At 32.0% G+C, this 15157-nt stretch overlaps 2 protein-coding genes across 2 annotated transcripts; both read right to left on the minus strand.

Moving 5' to 3' along the window:
- Nucleotides 1-1566: 1566 nt before the first annotated feature.
- Nucleotides 1567-4462, minus strand: LOC132032897 (non-specific lipid transfer protein GPI-anchored 15). Its single transcript, XM_059422690.1, has 2 exons — nt 4049-4462; nt 1567-1822 (listed from the first exon to the last, which is right to left on the minus strand). The coding sequence occupies exons 1-2, from the start codon at nt 4392-4394 to the stop codon at nt 1806-1808; spliced, it is 363 nt and encodes a 120-aa protein (XP_059278673.1). The 5' UTR covers nt 4395-4462; the 3' UTR covers nt 1567-1805.
- Nucleotides 4463-6229: 1767 nt separating this feature from the next.
- LOC132032898 (glutamate decarboxylase 4) lies at nt 6230-12032 on the minus strand. The gene is made up of 7 exons (XM_059422691.1): nt 11821-12032; nt 11176-11380; nt 9280-9480; nt 8374-8588; nt 7483-7736; nt 7055-7107; nt 6230-6935 (listed from the first exon to the last, which is right to left on the minus strand). The coding sequence occupies exons 1-7, from the start codon at nt 11904-11906 to the stop codon at nt 6465-6467; spliced, it is 1485 nt and encodes a 494-aa protein (XP_059278674.1). The 5' UTR covers nt 11907-12032; the 3' UTR covers nt 6230-6464.
- Nucleotides 12033-15157: the final 3125 nt, after the last annotated feature.

Genomic DNA, 15157 nt, shown 5'->3' on the forward strand with positions numbered 1-15157 from the left:
AGTGCTATTTATTTCCTTAGAATTTTAAACATCGCCAAGTAACTATGAAGTTGTGCTAATACATTGTGTATCTAGAGTTGTTTGAGATCTAACTTCTGAGGAGTCATTTACCTATTTGTATTCTTCAGTTTTCTCACTGATAAAAAATGTACAACTATACAACTGAGATCATGGAGGAATTAAATTAATTATAAGTGTAGTGTTTCACTTAGCTGGAAACATGATAAGTGTCATTAATATGCTGGTTTTAATTTATTTATTTTATTAGAAAACGTAACTATATCTTTGTACAAAAAAGTTGTTATAGTATTTCTTTTTATAGTATTTTTTGCTTGAAGGATACAAAAGTCGTTTAACTTTTGATGAATAATATGGTAATTCAATTTTTCCCTTGCAGGGCTTCCTACTTATACAATAAAATATGATATGATGATATTACTATTAATGTGGAAGATCAAAGAAACAAACAGTAATGATAAAATAGCTCTGGATATTATTATTTTCCTTGCTATGAATGGGGAAGATGAAAAAAAAATAATGAATAAAGAATGAAATAAATATAGGTAATAACTAAGCAAATTTACACCTACAATAATTATGGGTAGATGGAAGAATTCTCTACATTCACTTTCAATGTACTAAGAAGTAGTAATTATTTATTCAACGAAAAGGTAATTATTTATTCAACCTTTATGCAATTTAAATTTTAACTATTTATTAAATTTTGATTTAGTAGGGGCAAAATGGTAATCCAACTTTGAAGGTGGGAGCTTCCCACTTTTAGTATAATATGATGTTTTGCAAAAATGGGATACACTTGATGGATGCTCGATTTAAGATATATATCATGAGTTTTGACATTCCAAAATAGAGGAAAAACATATGACCATGTCTCACAATCCGGCTAATGATATTATGCATTATTTTTTTTGGACTGTACAAAAGTTACTTATTACCGTATTACGTATGTGTTTCATATTAAATTGTTCCTTGATTTGAGACTATTGAAGTTAGGTAGACACTGTTTTATTCTTTTTTTTTTCTTTTTCTTTTTACTCAGTTAATAGGATAATAGAGAAGTCTCAGACTCTCAATTAGTAGAATTTAAACTCATGATACTATAGTTCGAGCTGTGACTTCTTAATATCTGTAATGTCCTTTCCGAAATAATCAAAAGTTATTGATTTTAGGGTTAATAAAAATTTTGGTCCCTCGGTAATTGCTAAATTCTTATGTGACTAAGCAAGTTAACCTTCAATTAATTGAATTGTGCACTTTTAATCCATTTGTTTATGAATATTCACAAATTTTGCCATAATTATTAACCGTTTCATCACTTAGTAACTTATGTGTTATGATAAGTTGGTAGTGTTACTCCCTATTTGACGTTAATATAGTTTCATGAATAGTCAAGTATAACGTATTTTCTACCAAAATGGGCAAAAAACCACTCATTATAATTAACAAAAGGTTAAATATATTGAATTATATATCACAAAAATTAAAAGAGTAATTTATCAATAACTTATAGACCAATAGTGCTACTCTCCTTGATTATATTTAAAATTGCCTGAACAGAGGGTCAATTTATTGGAATAGGGAAAACAAGAAGGCTGATAGTCCATTTAATCATCTAAACACGATGAATAGAGCTATGTAAGTGTAGTACATTTGTTAAACATAACATCAAACTAGCAACAATTTATTTTATAGCAAACTGGAAATACTCTAATATTTATGAAACATAATAACACAAGCAGCTGGAAATTCATCTTTATTCCTCCACCCAAGCTGAGACTCTAAGCTCATGGAACCGTATATCCTGCAAGGGTATAAGGAAGAATTTGATTAATGATTTGCTGAACAAGAAAAATAGAGCCTAAATAGGTAACCAAGTGAAGTGGGCTTTTGAATAAATGGGCTAATATTTCAGTTCTTAAGCCCATACACCTTTCCCCACTCCATTTTTTTGCGCGGAATGTCGTTCAAAGGCACTGGTCTTTAATTTTCGACCCTCAAATGGTTAGTCTTTAATTTTTGTCCTTTATCTAAAAATTGATGGTCTCTTATTTTGCTTTTATCTTGCTACTTTGTTGTCATCTCTCGAGCCGAGGGTCTACCGGAAACAGCCTCCCGACCCCACAAAGGTAGGGATAAGGTCTGCGTACATCCTACCCTCCCCAGACTCCACTTGTGGGAATACACTGGGTATGTTATTGTTGTTGTCCTTCAAAGGCACTGGTTTTTAATTTTTGCGCCTTAAATTTTTGTCCTTCGCCTAAAAACTCATGGCTTCCGAGTTCTAATCCCCGCTCAGTCAAAATTTTTTAAAAAAAAATCGCAAGGCAAAGTTTTGGATTTAAGGTAAAGTTTGGCCAAAAGTCTACCTTAAGGCAAAAGTTAAGGTAAAACTCTGCCTTAAGGCCTAATTTTTTCCCGAATAGGCTTAATTTTACTACAAATCTTTGCCTTGCAAAAAAAAAAAAAATTTTTTTTGAGGACTGAGCCAGTATTCGAACCCAAAACCTCAGGATATTAGACGAAAAGAAAAAAAAAAATTAAAGACCAGTGCCTTTGAAGGACAATCGTGCAAATGACCCTCCCACTCTACACATTCAAAAAGCCCAAAGATTCATTTAGGCTCAATTTGAGCCCATATTATTCACAGTTGGTGCAAGCGCACATGTAGCCGATTTTGGGAATCCCATTCAGGTCTCTGCCTAAGTTAATAAACTTTGTAAGTTTAGCAGCTTCAAACTAAAGTTGCAAAAATATCCACGTCTGAAGTTGCAAATTAGCTTGAAGTTTGGCATATTTTTTGTGGAAGCAAACTTCTAGCAAATTTTGGAGTGCTTCCCCCTTTAATTGCTTGTTACACGAAGTTTTTGGGGAGACATAAGTGTTTATTTTGGAGAATTAAGTGTTTCGTCCAACTTTTAAGAAAAAAGAAGTGTTTTTGAGTAATAGCAAAAGTTATTTTTCAGATGCTGAAAATAGTTGCTTTTCGTCAAAAGCACTTTTGGAAATTAGAACCTCAATCATGCATAATTTACTGGTCTAATTAGGGTGTACAAGGAAGACCAAAAAATCACACCAAAACGGAAAAAGAAAAAAAAAAAAACAGATTAGTGATTTGGTATTGAATAAAAACAAAAACAAAAAAAAACAAAAAACAAAAACCCGGCTGTAATAAGTTTGATTTGATTTTAACTACGAAAGTCAAACCGAGACCAAACCGACCCGATATATGTTTTACAATTTTTTAGTTATTTTTTATACATATATAATATACAAATACCTTTATAACTTTATCAAAGTTTTAGTTTCATAATAATTTGACACCAGGTTTGGACTTATATTTTTAGCCCATCCAGCAAATAAAAATAAAAAATAAAAAAAAAAACAAACCAAAACTACTTTTACACACCTAAAGGCCCAACAGATGAACAAACTACTATCAATTTACTTTCATTACTATCGTTGAAACTTGAAAGCTGGAAATATCTTGGCGTTGTTATTAGTGTACTGCATGTTTAACTTGGGAAAAAGAATTCTTTTGTTCATAACCAACAAAAGACAGAGAAAAAGGGCCAAAAAATACTTATTTTTGGTCAAGCAAATGCTATTGTAAGATGCTTTACATCAGCCACAAAAGAACCCGTAAAAACCGAAAAACCCGAGACAAATCGAAATTGAAAAATCCGAATTTTGTTAGTTTGATTTGGTTTATAGATTTTAAAACCCGACAAGATTGGTTTGGTGCGTATTTGAAAAACCCAAACTAACATGGTCCATGTACACTCCTAGGTCTAATATTGACAAAAGTGATTCTTTTCAAATTGATTAGTCAAGCACAAAAATGTTAATCTTCAAAAGTATTTTTTTTGAAAAAACACTCCTGACAAGACATTTTTCGAAATAAGCTGATTTTAGAAGTTGCTTGACTGAACAAGCTATAAAAAATCTTATGAGACGTGATAGAATTAGTCGAGCAAGTGGGTACCAAATATCAAGTGGCTGTAAAAACAAAAACATTTGTTACACTTACGTCCACATTTCTTTCCAACAGGCCTATTTTTGATGTTGCACCTCTTTGGGATAGTGATAGCAATAGCAGGATTGGCTCCAGCATTTTTGGCTTCTGGTGACAATATTGCAGCACATAGACACTTTGGAGAAGTCTTTAGCAATGCCCCAACTTTGCCACAACACATTGGAGGGACTTTAGCCCTTGCATTTTTAGCTGCACCAAGACATGGGACTAGGCTAGCAGCTGGTGCATTTCCACAACTTCCTGCTGCATTTGCTTGAGGAAGAAGTGAACTGTTGTTTATGGATAGCAAGTAAATGAGTAAGGACACAAAGCAAATGTTGTAAATGTAATTGGAAGCCATGACTTTGGTGAAGTGGAGAAGTCTTTGTTTCTTTGTGAGTGTGTAAATGTGGTTGGTGGTGTTATGGACTTAGTGGCTTGAGTTTATATAGGGGTTTTGTTGCGGAGGAGTCACTTTTATTCTTTTTGTATAATCATTTCGCATTTGGAGTTCACTGGTCCAACTAATTCAGATTCGTGTCGCATAGGATTCATTTAATCCTATAAAAGAAATTAGGAATTAGCAATGAAATTTATCGTCTATCTATTGCCAAATAACCCGAAGTTAACATAAGTTTTTGATCATTCATCAGCAATCCGTCGTTAAATCATAGGATTCACGATAGCTTCTTCCTTTTCAGCGACAGAAATTATGTGTTGCGAATTCTTTCTTTCTTCCTCTTATTTTTTTTTTTTTTTTTTTTTTTTTTTTTTTTTTTTTTGTAGTGCGAAAACGCTCCCCGTCAGGGAATTTTTCATTCTCTCTTGAACGCAAAATCTCTAATTAAAGATGGAAGGATTTTATTCCTCTATCACACCTCTAATGTTGTGGGAGAGTTTCTTGTGTGATCTTTGAAATGTGAAAAGGGCAACGGATTGATATTGATTTTTGCTTAGTGGGGTGGTTGAAGCTATACGTGGAGAGTTGGAATGGTTAAGTTCGTGCACTAAATCATTCAGTGTTGTAATGATTTTCTTCATAAGAAATTGACACATTTCATTGTACGAAATTGTATTTGTCTAGCATAGCCAATAACTTCGTTATCATGTGTTTTTCTTTCTTTTATTTAGGGTAAAGGAAAATAACAAGATGAATATATAAGAGGCTTATTGATTACTGTCCACTGAAGAGAACAATCTGTGAAGCAATAGTTATAAAGAATATAGTCTATTTTTTAAACACGATCAACAAAATATACACAAGCAAAAAGCAATTGACACATGGCTTTTGTTAGTTGCTGGCCAATCCAAATTAAATATGTCTGGCTTTTAATTGTAAATGCACTTTTGTAAATTCGTGGAGTTTTGACCATTAAAAGACTCGAAATCTTGTGGCGAGGTATATATAGTCAATTTTGAGATCATTATATGAGGAATTGTCATGTTGTGCGTATACATTTGTAAGCTCAATCATCAGCTTCGGTTATATGGGTGTCTGAAATTAGGTTTGTCTTTTATTTAGGGTTCGGATAAAATGTGAATATATTGAAGCTTTCTTTGGGCCTATAACAAGACTCGAAATCTTTTTATCGAAGTATATATATTTTTATCATTATACGAGAATTTGTTGTGCGTATACATTTGTAAGCTCAATCATCGGACATTTTATATGATATACGTTAGTTTGTCATCTAGTTTCGGATAAAATGTTGAAATTTGGTATTTGCTTGTACAAGCAAACTTCAATTATTTTTATCAGAAGTTTGGTTGGCCAATCCCAAACTTCGGACATTTTTGTCTGTAGTTTGGCTTGACCAATCCTAAACTTCAGATATTTTTATTTGAAATTCAACTTGGCATTCGTGCTTTTTCTTGAATTACCTCTTTAAAATTTCCAACTATGCTGCCATTGCTTGTACTGCGACATAAGATAAACTCACGATGCAATGATTTTGTTAAGTTTTATGTTTGGTTGGGGTGGAAAAAGTAGGAACCACACTAGTCTTTTTATTCTTAGACAGAACAAGAGGAGGAAGTCCATTCTTTTGTTTACCTTTTTTAATTGTGCAATCCAAAAAGAAGAAGAAAAAGATACTACCTTATATATAACTTGAATGAATAACAGAATTGAAGTGCCAATAAACACAATGAAACAAAAGATCAGAAGTCCCACAAAAGACGTAATAAAAAGAGGTGTAACATAACAATCATAATATTAATTCAATAGAACAAATGACGAACATGTGTTCTAAGAAAAAGTTACCATTACAATAAAAAAACTGATGATATACAGTCATCATCCTTAATCAACTTTTGTTAGTTACTCAACGAAATTTAAGAGAAAAAATAACCGAAAAAAAAAGAAGAGGGAAACTCATAGTTTTGTTACTGAATAAAAAGTTATACTTATTCCTTTAACAACCACCCTTCTCTAGCAAACAGCAGCTTTCCTAGCTAAAACAAACTTCTTCCAAAAATCAGTAACTTCCCTTTGAACTTCAAGATCTGTTTTCTTTCCATTCTTGATCATCAAATTCTCCCCCGTCTCCTCCATTTTAGCACTCAACCTAGCCGGAAGCGTGTCGAGCTCGTGTAGCACCTTAACAATGTCGAGCACGAGACGCTCAGCCAGGGTCCGGGAGAAGTCCTCCCGGATCACAACGCGCAGCACTGTGATGTGCTGCGCGTCAGCTGGCATGGTGTAGGCCGGGACGATCCACCCGAACCTACGGAGCGTCTCTGAGACCTCGAATTCATTGTGAAGGCTATTGTCCTTTAGGGAAAAGGCTACCAAAGGGACACCTTCATCCTTTGAGACTATGTTGAAACGTCCTGTTTTTTCAAGTCCTTCCCTTAGTACAATTGCATTTTCACGACAATTCTCCATTACGTTTCGATATCCCTGCAATTTATCAAAGTTGAGTAAATTATAAGTATCTAATTAACCATTTTATATTCATGAATCACGAGTTTAATTAATTTTAGCAATGTCACATGATTGATTTTGTTTTTAGGGATTACCTCATAGCCCAAGCGGATAAGCTGATAATATTGAGCAATGACTTGACTTGAACCTACATTCCCACACAAATTTATGTTATATTAAGGCTTAGAACAAAATTATAACAATTTTAATATATAACAATCTTATTTAAGAAAAAAGAGTATCATTCTTTTTTAAGATAAATTAGAAAAGAAAATACGCTACGTATATTAGGATGGAAGGGAGTAAAACCTTACAAGACAGAAAGAGTTGAGGAATCAAAGGAAGAATAAAGAACTTGAGAGATCACGAAAAAAAACTAAAATTAGCTGCGAATTTCGAATAGCTCCGAGCTAACATTTTTTTTTTTTTTTTTTTTTAATATTCTGTTGTTAATCTGTCATTAAAAATGATTAGCTTTGTCCATAACTAATTTCTGTTTTTTTAGTAGTTGATTGAAGTTTACCTTTGGAGAAATTGAGAGTAAAGGTAGGTTGATCAGCACCAAGATAATTGATGTGGAAAATGAGTTCTTCAGGCAAGTCTTGTTTGGTCCTCCAAATAACCCAACCAATACCAGCATAGACAAGCCCATACTTGTGGCCACTCACATTGATACTCTTCACTAAAGGAAGCCTAAAGTCCCACTCCAACTCTGGGTAAAGAAATGGAGCAATGAATCCACCACTTGCTGCATCCACATGAATTGGTGTGTTCCATCTGCCCAAAGAAAAAGAATAACAAAATCATAAATGCTCATAGTTTAATTCCTTTGCTAAGAATATTTTTTCACCTTTTGCATATCTAGTGCAAATTTCTTTTCCTTTTGCTTCCTATATGTAAGCAAATACTCTAGTATAGTAGTTAATACTCTTACTAGTTAACCATCTCTCATTGTTAACAAAACCTTATACACATATTTGACTAGGCATGAAGTTTAAGAAAGAAAGAGGAATTATCTATATAGCCATCCATCAACTGCTTAAACTAGAAATAGTCGGTGAATATATATGTGTATATTTATTGTTCAATATGTGTTTAACCGTGCATAATCAATATATAATTTATGCATATCGGTAAGGAAAAGTAAATAGTGAAACTGGTCGTCTATTTGCGTAAAGATGCATTTGCCATGTAAGCCAAATGTATGCAAAGTGTATCAAAATTATATTTTTAAACGACAGATAGTGAGAGTTTCACATGTCTTTTCATTTAAATGAATGGGGTGGTGACAAGCCGCGTCATTAAAGATAAAATGAAAATTTTAAAATAAAATAATCTTTTTCAAGACAAACTATTACTACACATAAATTGGAATGAAGGGAGTATCAATGATTAGAGAGTAGAAGTGTTTTACCCAGTTTGCTTGTTCTTTTCAATCAAGAGATCATTCAAGAGCTTGACATCTTCAAATTCTCCATTAAGAGTTGAACCCAAAATTGCAGCAACACAAATAGTGTTCTCATCTACCATCTCCACAGCTTGGACTGGATCCATCACATAGTACCCTTCCCTTAGCTTCACTTCTTTCAATTCCACTTCAAAGTAGTTTGCAAATTTCTCCCAACACACCTGAATAGTAGGCACAGAAAAAGTGAAAACTAATTTTACTCCATATTACATGTTCTTGAAATGTTTGTGTGCGTGTGGGTACTGGTCAAAGACGTTAAAACTTGTAATTTTAAACATGAGATCTTATAACATTTTAGTGAGGCGGCTAAAAAAATATCACTCGCCTAGCCGTAATTGTGTACCACTGTTGTCAGTGTATAACAAGTGCATAATATATAAACATTAATTATACACAAACTATATAGTGATTATACTGGGTCATTTGTAAGAAAACAAATATTATAGTTATTTTTTTATCGTGGGCTTTGTTGGTTTGTTGTGTAGTGTAAGAATCTCTTTAAACATGTCATAACATTTTTTGCTATAAAAAGCTTCTCATTTAGGGTGAAATGAAAATACTTAAAGTAAAAAATTATTTCAAAATAAGAAATGTTATTCTCTCTAAAGAACAAATTAAAAAAAATGGTGTCATACAAGCCGGAATGAAAGGAGTATTGTTTCATAATTACAATTTATGAATATTTTAGATCACGATCTAACGATCTCGTTTGAATAAACTGAAAATCGTATGAGAAACAGTCTAAAACTTTATAGACCTTAAGTGATAGTTTTGTCAGTCTCAAGGGTTATATTATATCTAGTGCCACAAGATTTGTATATATCTAGTAGAGAGACAAGAGGAATATGATACCTGAACATTGGCACCAGTGACAATGTTGGGTTTATCATAAGGTTTGCCCTCAGCTTTACGTTTGTTTTGCCAGTTTCTCTTGAAAGCAAGACCTGCTAGCATTATGGCCTCTGATGAGCCCACTGTTCCCACACCTATTGCTGTTTCTTCCTCTTCCAAGGGTGCGTTGAATAAACGTGCTATCATGTTCACACACCGATTCTGCAATTTATATATTTATATTTATTTAAACAAATATCGAGCTTTATAATCTAATAATACATTAAAAAATGTAATTATGGGGTCCTAATAAAATAACTAATTTAATTTTTTTGGTTAGCATCTACGCAATCATAATTAATGAATTGGTTTAGATCTGATGTTTACAACAAAGCATATGATGATTAAGTCATAAATTACATGAAGACCGTATATAATAAATAATTATGGTTTATTCATAAGAGTGTATGTAAAGTCATGTATCGTGTACTCTTTAGGTTGGTGTAAAACACAAGTGCGAGATAAGCTTAATTTTTTCGTTTTGTTTCTGAAATATAAATTATACAAAAAGACATGATTTAGAATTGCATTCATTTTCTTCTAAACTTATTTAGTCATCCATCCAAAGAACCGATCCTATTTTATTTAAGGAGAATTAATTTGGCAATCAAAATCCAAGGTGCTTCTCTCTTTTTTTTTTTTTGGATAATATTATTTGGATACTATTAAAATCAAGTAAAAGGCAATAACGTTTTACTAATATTCCGATTTCTAAATTGCAATTTTTTTCTATTAATCCAATAAGAAACGTGAATTAATTAATTAATCAACATAAAAGCCTTCGCTTTAAAATATTACTGAAGGCTGTCAGCTTTTCCGTGTAATGCGGTCGTCAAACTTATAAAAGTCAATTTAAGTTCTTTTATTGACACTTTGACCCCACTTTCAACTTTTTCTTGTCATAAAAATTTGACCAAAATATTAATCAGGAGAAAGAGTTCGTGATTTTGGGATATTAGGGAAAGGAAAGGGAAAAGAATACAGAAAACATTTTCTTTCACACACCTTTTAGTTGAAAATAGAACAGTACCACCTCCGTCTCAATTTAAGTGTCTTGCTTTTCTTTTTTATTTGTTTTAAAAAAGCGTTTCTTTTTTATATTTAGTAAGTTGGACAATTTAAACATCCTACATGTCAAGTTTAAAACTATATAAATGACATTTAAGTACATTAGAAACATTTTTAATTTAGGATCACGAGATTCAAAAATCTCTTTTTACTCCTTAAATTTTGTGCACACTCAAATTAAGACACTTAAATTAGAACGGAGGGAGTATGATGTTTTTTCTTCAAATTTTCTCTTGTTTTCTTTCAAAACTAAACTAAAGAAAAGAAAACCATGTGGCTTTCAAATTTCACTGGTTTCCCTTCCACTCTCTCTTTCTGTCCCCCGGTTTTCCTAACAACATGATGCTTCAAGTATTAGAAGCAGAAAACACACATAAAAACACACAGAAAACACACATAAAGACTCTCTAACTTTGGCTTAAACTCTATATTTATGTTTAAAAAATTACTTAATATATATAAATAATTTATCAAGAATTTAGCAAGTTGTATTTTTTAGAATTTAGAACCCATAAACCCAAATTCCAGACCCCCCTCCGAATCTATGGTATTAGTTACGGGTTTGGCAGAAATACAAAAAGATTAGCTTAAAATGTATAAATAATCCTACAGTCTCTAATCTAGAATGTTGTTCGATCTGTGTTACAAATTAAAATTCATACACTTCAAATTCTGAATCTGCCTCTGATTTTCAGTGCGTGTAACTTAAATCCAAAATCATAATCTGATTTTCAGTGCGTGTAACTTAAATCCAAAATCATAATGTTTGAGAGAGAGATGAGAAATTGCCTGAAGCTCAGTGGTAACAGGATATTCATCCATGTCAACATAGTTCTTGTTAATGGCAGCCATCATAAGCTTATCACATTCTGGTTCCATCCATGTTGTCACAAATGATGCCAAATTCAGTCTTGGGTTCCCATCAAGCATCAATTCATCGTTAATTATTTGATATGCTGCCTCTTTTGGTATCGAATTCTCCTGCATCTCGAACCTTAAAAACAAATAACAATAATGTTAAAACAAGAAAAGTTCACAATTTTCAATTTTTTGAGCTAGGATATTGTACAAAAGTTAGTAAAACGTTATGGTCAAGGACGGAACTAGAACCGACGAAGGATGGTCAGGTGAATACTCTTTGTCGAAAATTATATTTTGTAAATATTATATGTAGATACACAATGTTGAACACCTTTAATGCTATTAGTGGCAGACGGACAATATAAGAAATGACTAATGAGTTCATATTTCAATAAATAAAAGATTTTGAACCCATAATTTTAAATGTGTAATGAGTTCAACAGTAAGAACATAAAGATTGAACCCATCAAATCAAACTTTTAAATCGGTCTCTGAACGTTATACACACATATATACTAAATCTTGGACACCCTTAACGAAATTTCTAATTTCGACACTGATTATGGTGTTTACCTTGGAAGGGAAGCTCGAACATAACGAGAGGCAAAAGTGGAGTGTACGGAAACATCAGACTCAGAGGAGGTTTTTGATAGAACCATGTTGGTAATATGTAGAAAAAGAACAAGAAAATTTTGAGAGAACAAATGAACTTTAGACTTGTGTAAAAGAGAAGAGAGTTATAATAACTTTGTTTTTTGGTAATTGCTTGGAGGGAAAGGGAGAAAGGGCTATGGTATTTATAGTTGTCCAATTGATGACTTTCTTGGAAGATAATTCAAAGGCATAATATGGAAAGAGAGGAATCTTCCAATTGGTGCTAATATGGAAGGTAACATAAGGCATAATTGTGACTTGCGAGGAACATGGAAATTGACCTTGTCTAAGTCTAGCATTAGAATTTAATATCGAAAGACTTTGTGAAAAAAAAAATCAACCATGTTGATCACATTGTTGTGTGCTTGAATTGTTATATGTTGAGCTAAGTCCACGAAATATTTTGTGCTTTTAATAATACTATTGAAAAGTGATTGTTATATGTATTGTAATAATATGTTCGTCCATTAAACAAAAAGTTCAAAGAAATAGTTTAAGGTTGCGTGTGTTTGAATAAATGCTATTTTCCTGAAAGACAATAACTTTTTTTTTTTTACTGAAGATTTTCAACCTCTGGAATTGAGGTAATTTCTAGAACAAATTAACTTTAACGAAGTTTCTATATGGGAAATGTTCTAGTAGTAACTAAACCAAATTTTTGTTTACCAAGTACTAGTTAAACCAATATGCGCATTTGGTAAATACATCAATTCCTAATGGAGTAGCTAATTTCAAAGATTTTGTTGTTTCAAGAATTTAAGTGTCGTGCTTAACTTCTCATTTATCTACAAGGCACAATTTTATCTTTAACTTCTCATATATATATATATATAGTCCAAAAGTCTTCATAATTATCTTTTGTCCCAAGTATATTCCTTCCTCCAACGTTGTCTAGCTTTGCTATGATATTTTGCATAGTAAAATTACGTTAGATAAATAAAAGATCCAAATTTATTCTTAATGTGTGAAAGGAATACTCAAATAAATTAGTGTTAGGAGAAATAAGAATACTCAAATAAATTAGCGTTCGGAGAAAGAAGACATTCTTCGAAAAGTGAGAGCCGTGAAAACTCCTTTAACCTTGTCTAGTTTCTGCATATATTCTTATATTCCTATGTACCAATAAAATATATATTCCTATTCCTAGTAATAATAACCACCAATGAGACCCACTGAATTGATATATTCCACTGTCTACTTACCTTCGGCTCCGTTGGTTTTACGCATTTTCCTCTCTACATTTTATTCTTTTTTGACAAACGATGTCTTGGGAAGGGGAAGTACTATGAACAAAGTTAAAGCCAAAGTTTACTAGAAGAAACTAATGAGTTCTCATTTGGTATTTGGTATCCACTTTGGGTTTCGATTAATTCGGGTGTGCGTCATGTAAGGGAAACACTCCTTATCAGGTGCGGAGCTAGAGATCAATGTATACACGTTCGGCTGAACTCAGCAATTAACCTTGGTCGAAACACGGTATTTATCTTATGAATTTCATTTAACATATAAAAATTATTAATTTAGAACTCCGCAACTTAAAAAGGCTAAAATCCTGAACGCCTAAGCTTTAAATTCTGATTTCGCCTCTTCTCTTACCAAATTTTTCTATTTTAGGATTCAAATCCGAAACCTCTAAGTAAAAGGGATTATTTTTATCCAGCTATAACCCCGGTGGTTGTAGTAATCACTTAGAAGGCTTTTGTCCGTGGGATTTGAATTTTAAATGATTATTTTCTCATGTTATGATTTTTTTGGAGGAAATGTTGCTGAGAACTAGCGATTTAAATAATTGAGATGATAATATCACGAATTGTTTTAATGTAAGTTGACACAACTGAAACCAAAATAATACTAATGAACCTATATATTATTGTTCTATAAATGCTCTTGAAATATCGATATTATAGTACTAGAAAATGAGATAAATGGGAAAATTTAGGTTTTATAATAAGAGTTTAAATGCCTATATAAGGTCGGTGGAGCTAAAAATGATTTATTTAAGTTTTACAAACATGTTTTGAAGTACCTCATGCAAAAAATACAGTATATTTCTTTTTACATTTTTACATGCACAGGGTATATAAAATCTGAAAATTGATTTAATTATGTCGTTGATACATTTGAAAAATGGGGACCAAATTATAACGTATAACAAACATTAGGGATAGAATTGGGATTGCCTAATTAACTTTCTACCCTCCCTATGCAAATTGTCAAATTGGCGGTGTTTCTGACTTTTTTTTTTTTTTTTTTTTTGACATCCGGTGCATATCGCTTTGATGCTCGACTAATTTGATTCGGACCAGAAAGTCCCACTTAAGCGTGTACAGTAAATTATAGTAAAGACGACTTCAGTCTCAAGACTCAAACTTGGGACCTCTAATTAAAAATGGAAGAATATTTACCACCCTTCAGAACCTTTAATGGTGATGTTTTGACTTTCGACATCAGGGGCGCCAGCGACATAGGGTGCAAGAGGGTTCAATTGGACACGATTTGTCAAAAAATTATACTATTTGATATAATATAAATTCTCTTATTTAAATTTCTGGCTTCACTACTGTTCAAAGTCATCAATGACCATGTAGAATAGAAAATTCTTGCTAGTAGTTAGTTATGACACAATTTTACGAATATAAATATTCCGAAACTACGGAATTACCAGATTTTGCAAGGAAGTCAATAAAAAATGTTTAATTCAGGAGAATGCCAAATAAGAGTAACAATAGAAAAATGAAAAACGGAATATATGCCAAACAAAGAATGCAGAATTAAAGAATGACCATAAAGAATCGAACTCCATAATCTAAGTAATGGAAGTTATCGTTTGTATTAAAAAACTAAAATAGTCCACTTTTTTAAGGTATTTTTTTCCTACAAAAAGAGGTAACAATAAGGCAATTATATCTCAACGTGTTCTAAATCGATATGAAATATAAGCAATTCTAATATTATACATTTGAACTTATTTCATGTTAATTTATGTATTTTATTTCTATATGTTTAAATGCAAATTTTACTTTCTATATATAAACAATTTTCAATCCTTTATTTGTGTTTTAAAATCTACTTAATGTGTATAAATAACTTATCCAACACTCAGTAAACTGTCTTTTCTAAAATCTAAAACTCATAAATTCAAAATTCTAGCTCCCTCGTTATAAACCTAACTTACGTACATAAACTCTAGCTAGTCGTAACAACTTAAAGATTTAGATTTGTTTATTTTTTCAAGTAAAAAGAAAGACTTCTGACC

This window comes from Lycium ferocissimum, chromosome 10 (genome assembly GCF_029784015.1).
Source record: "Lycium ferocissimum isolate CSIRO_LF1 chromosome 10, AGI_CSIRO_Lferr_CH_V1, whole genome shotgun sequence".
Classification (NCBI taxonomy): Eukaryota; Viridiplantae; Streptophyta; class Magnoliopsida; order Solanales; family Solanaceae; genus Lycium; species Lycium ferocissimum.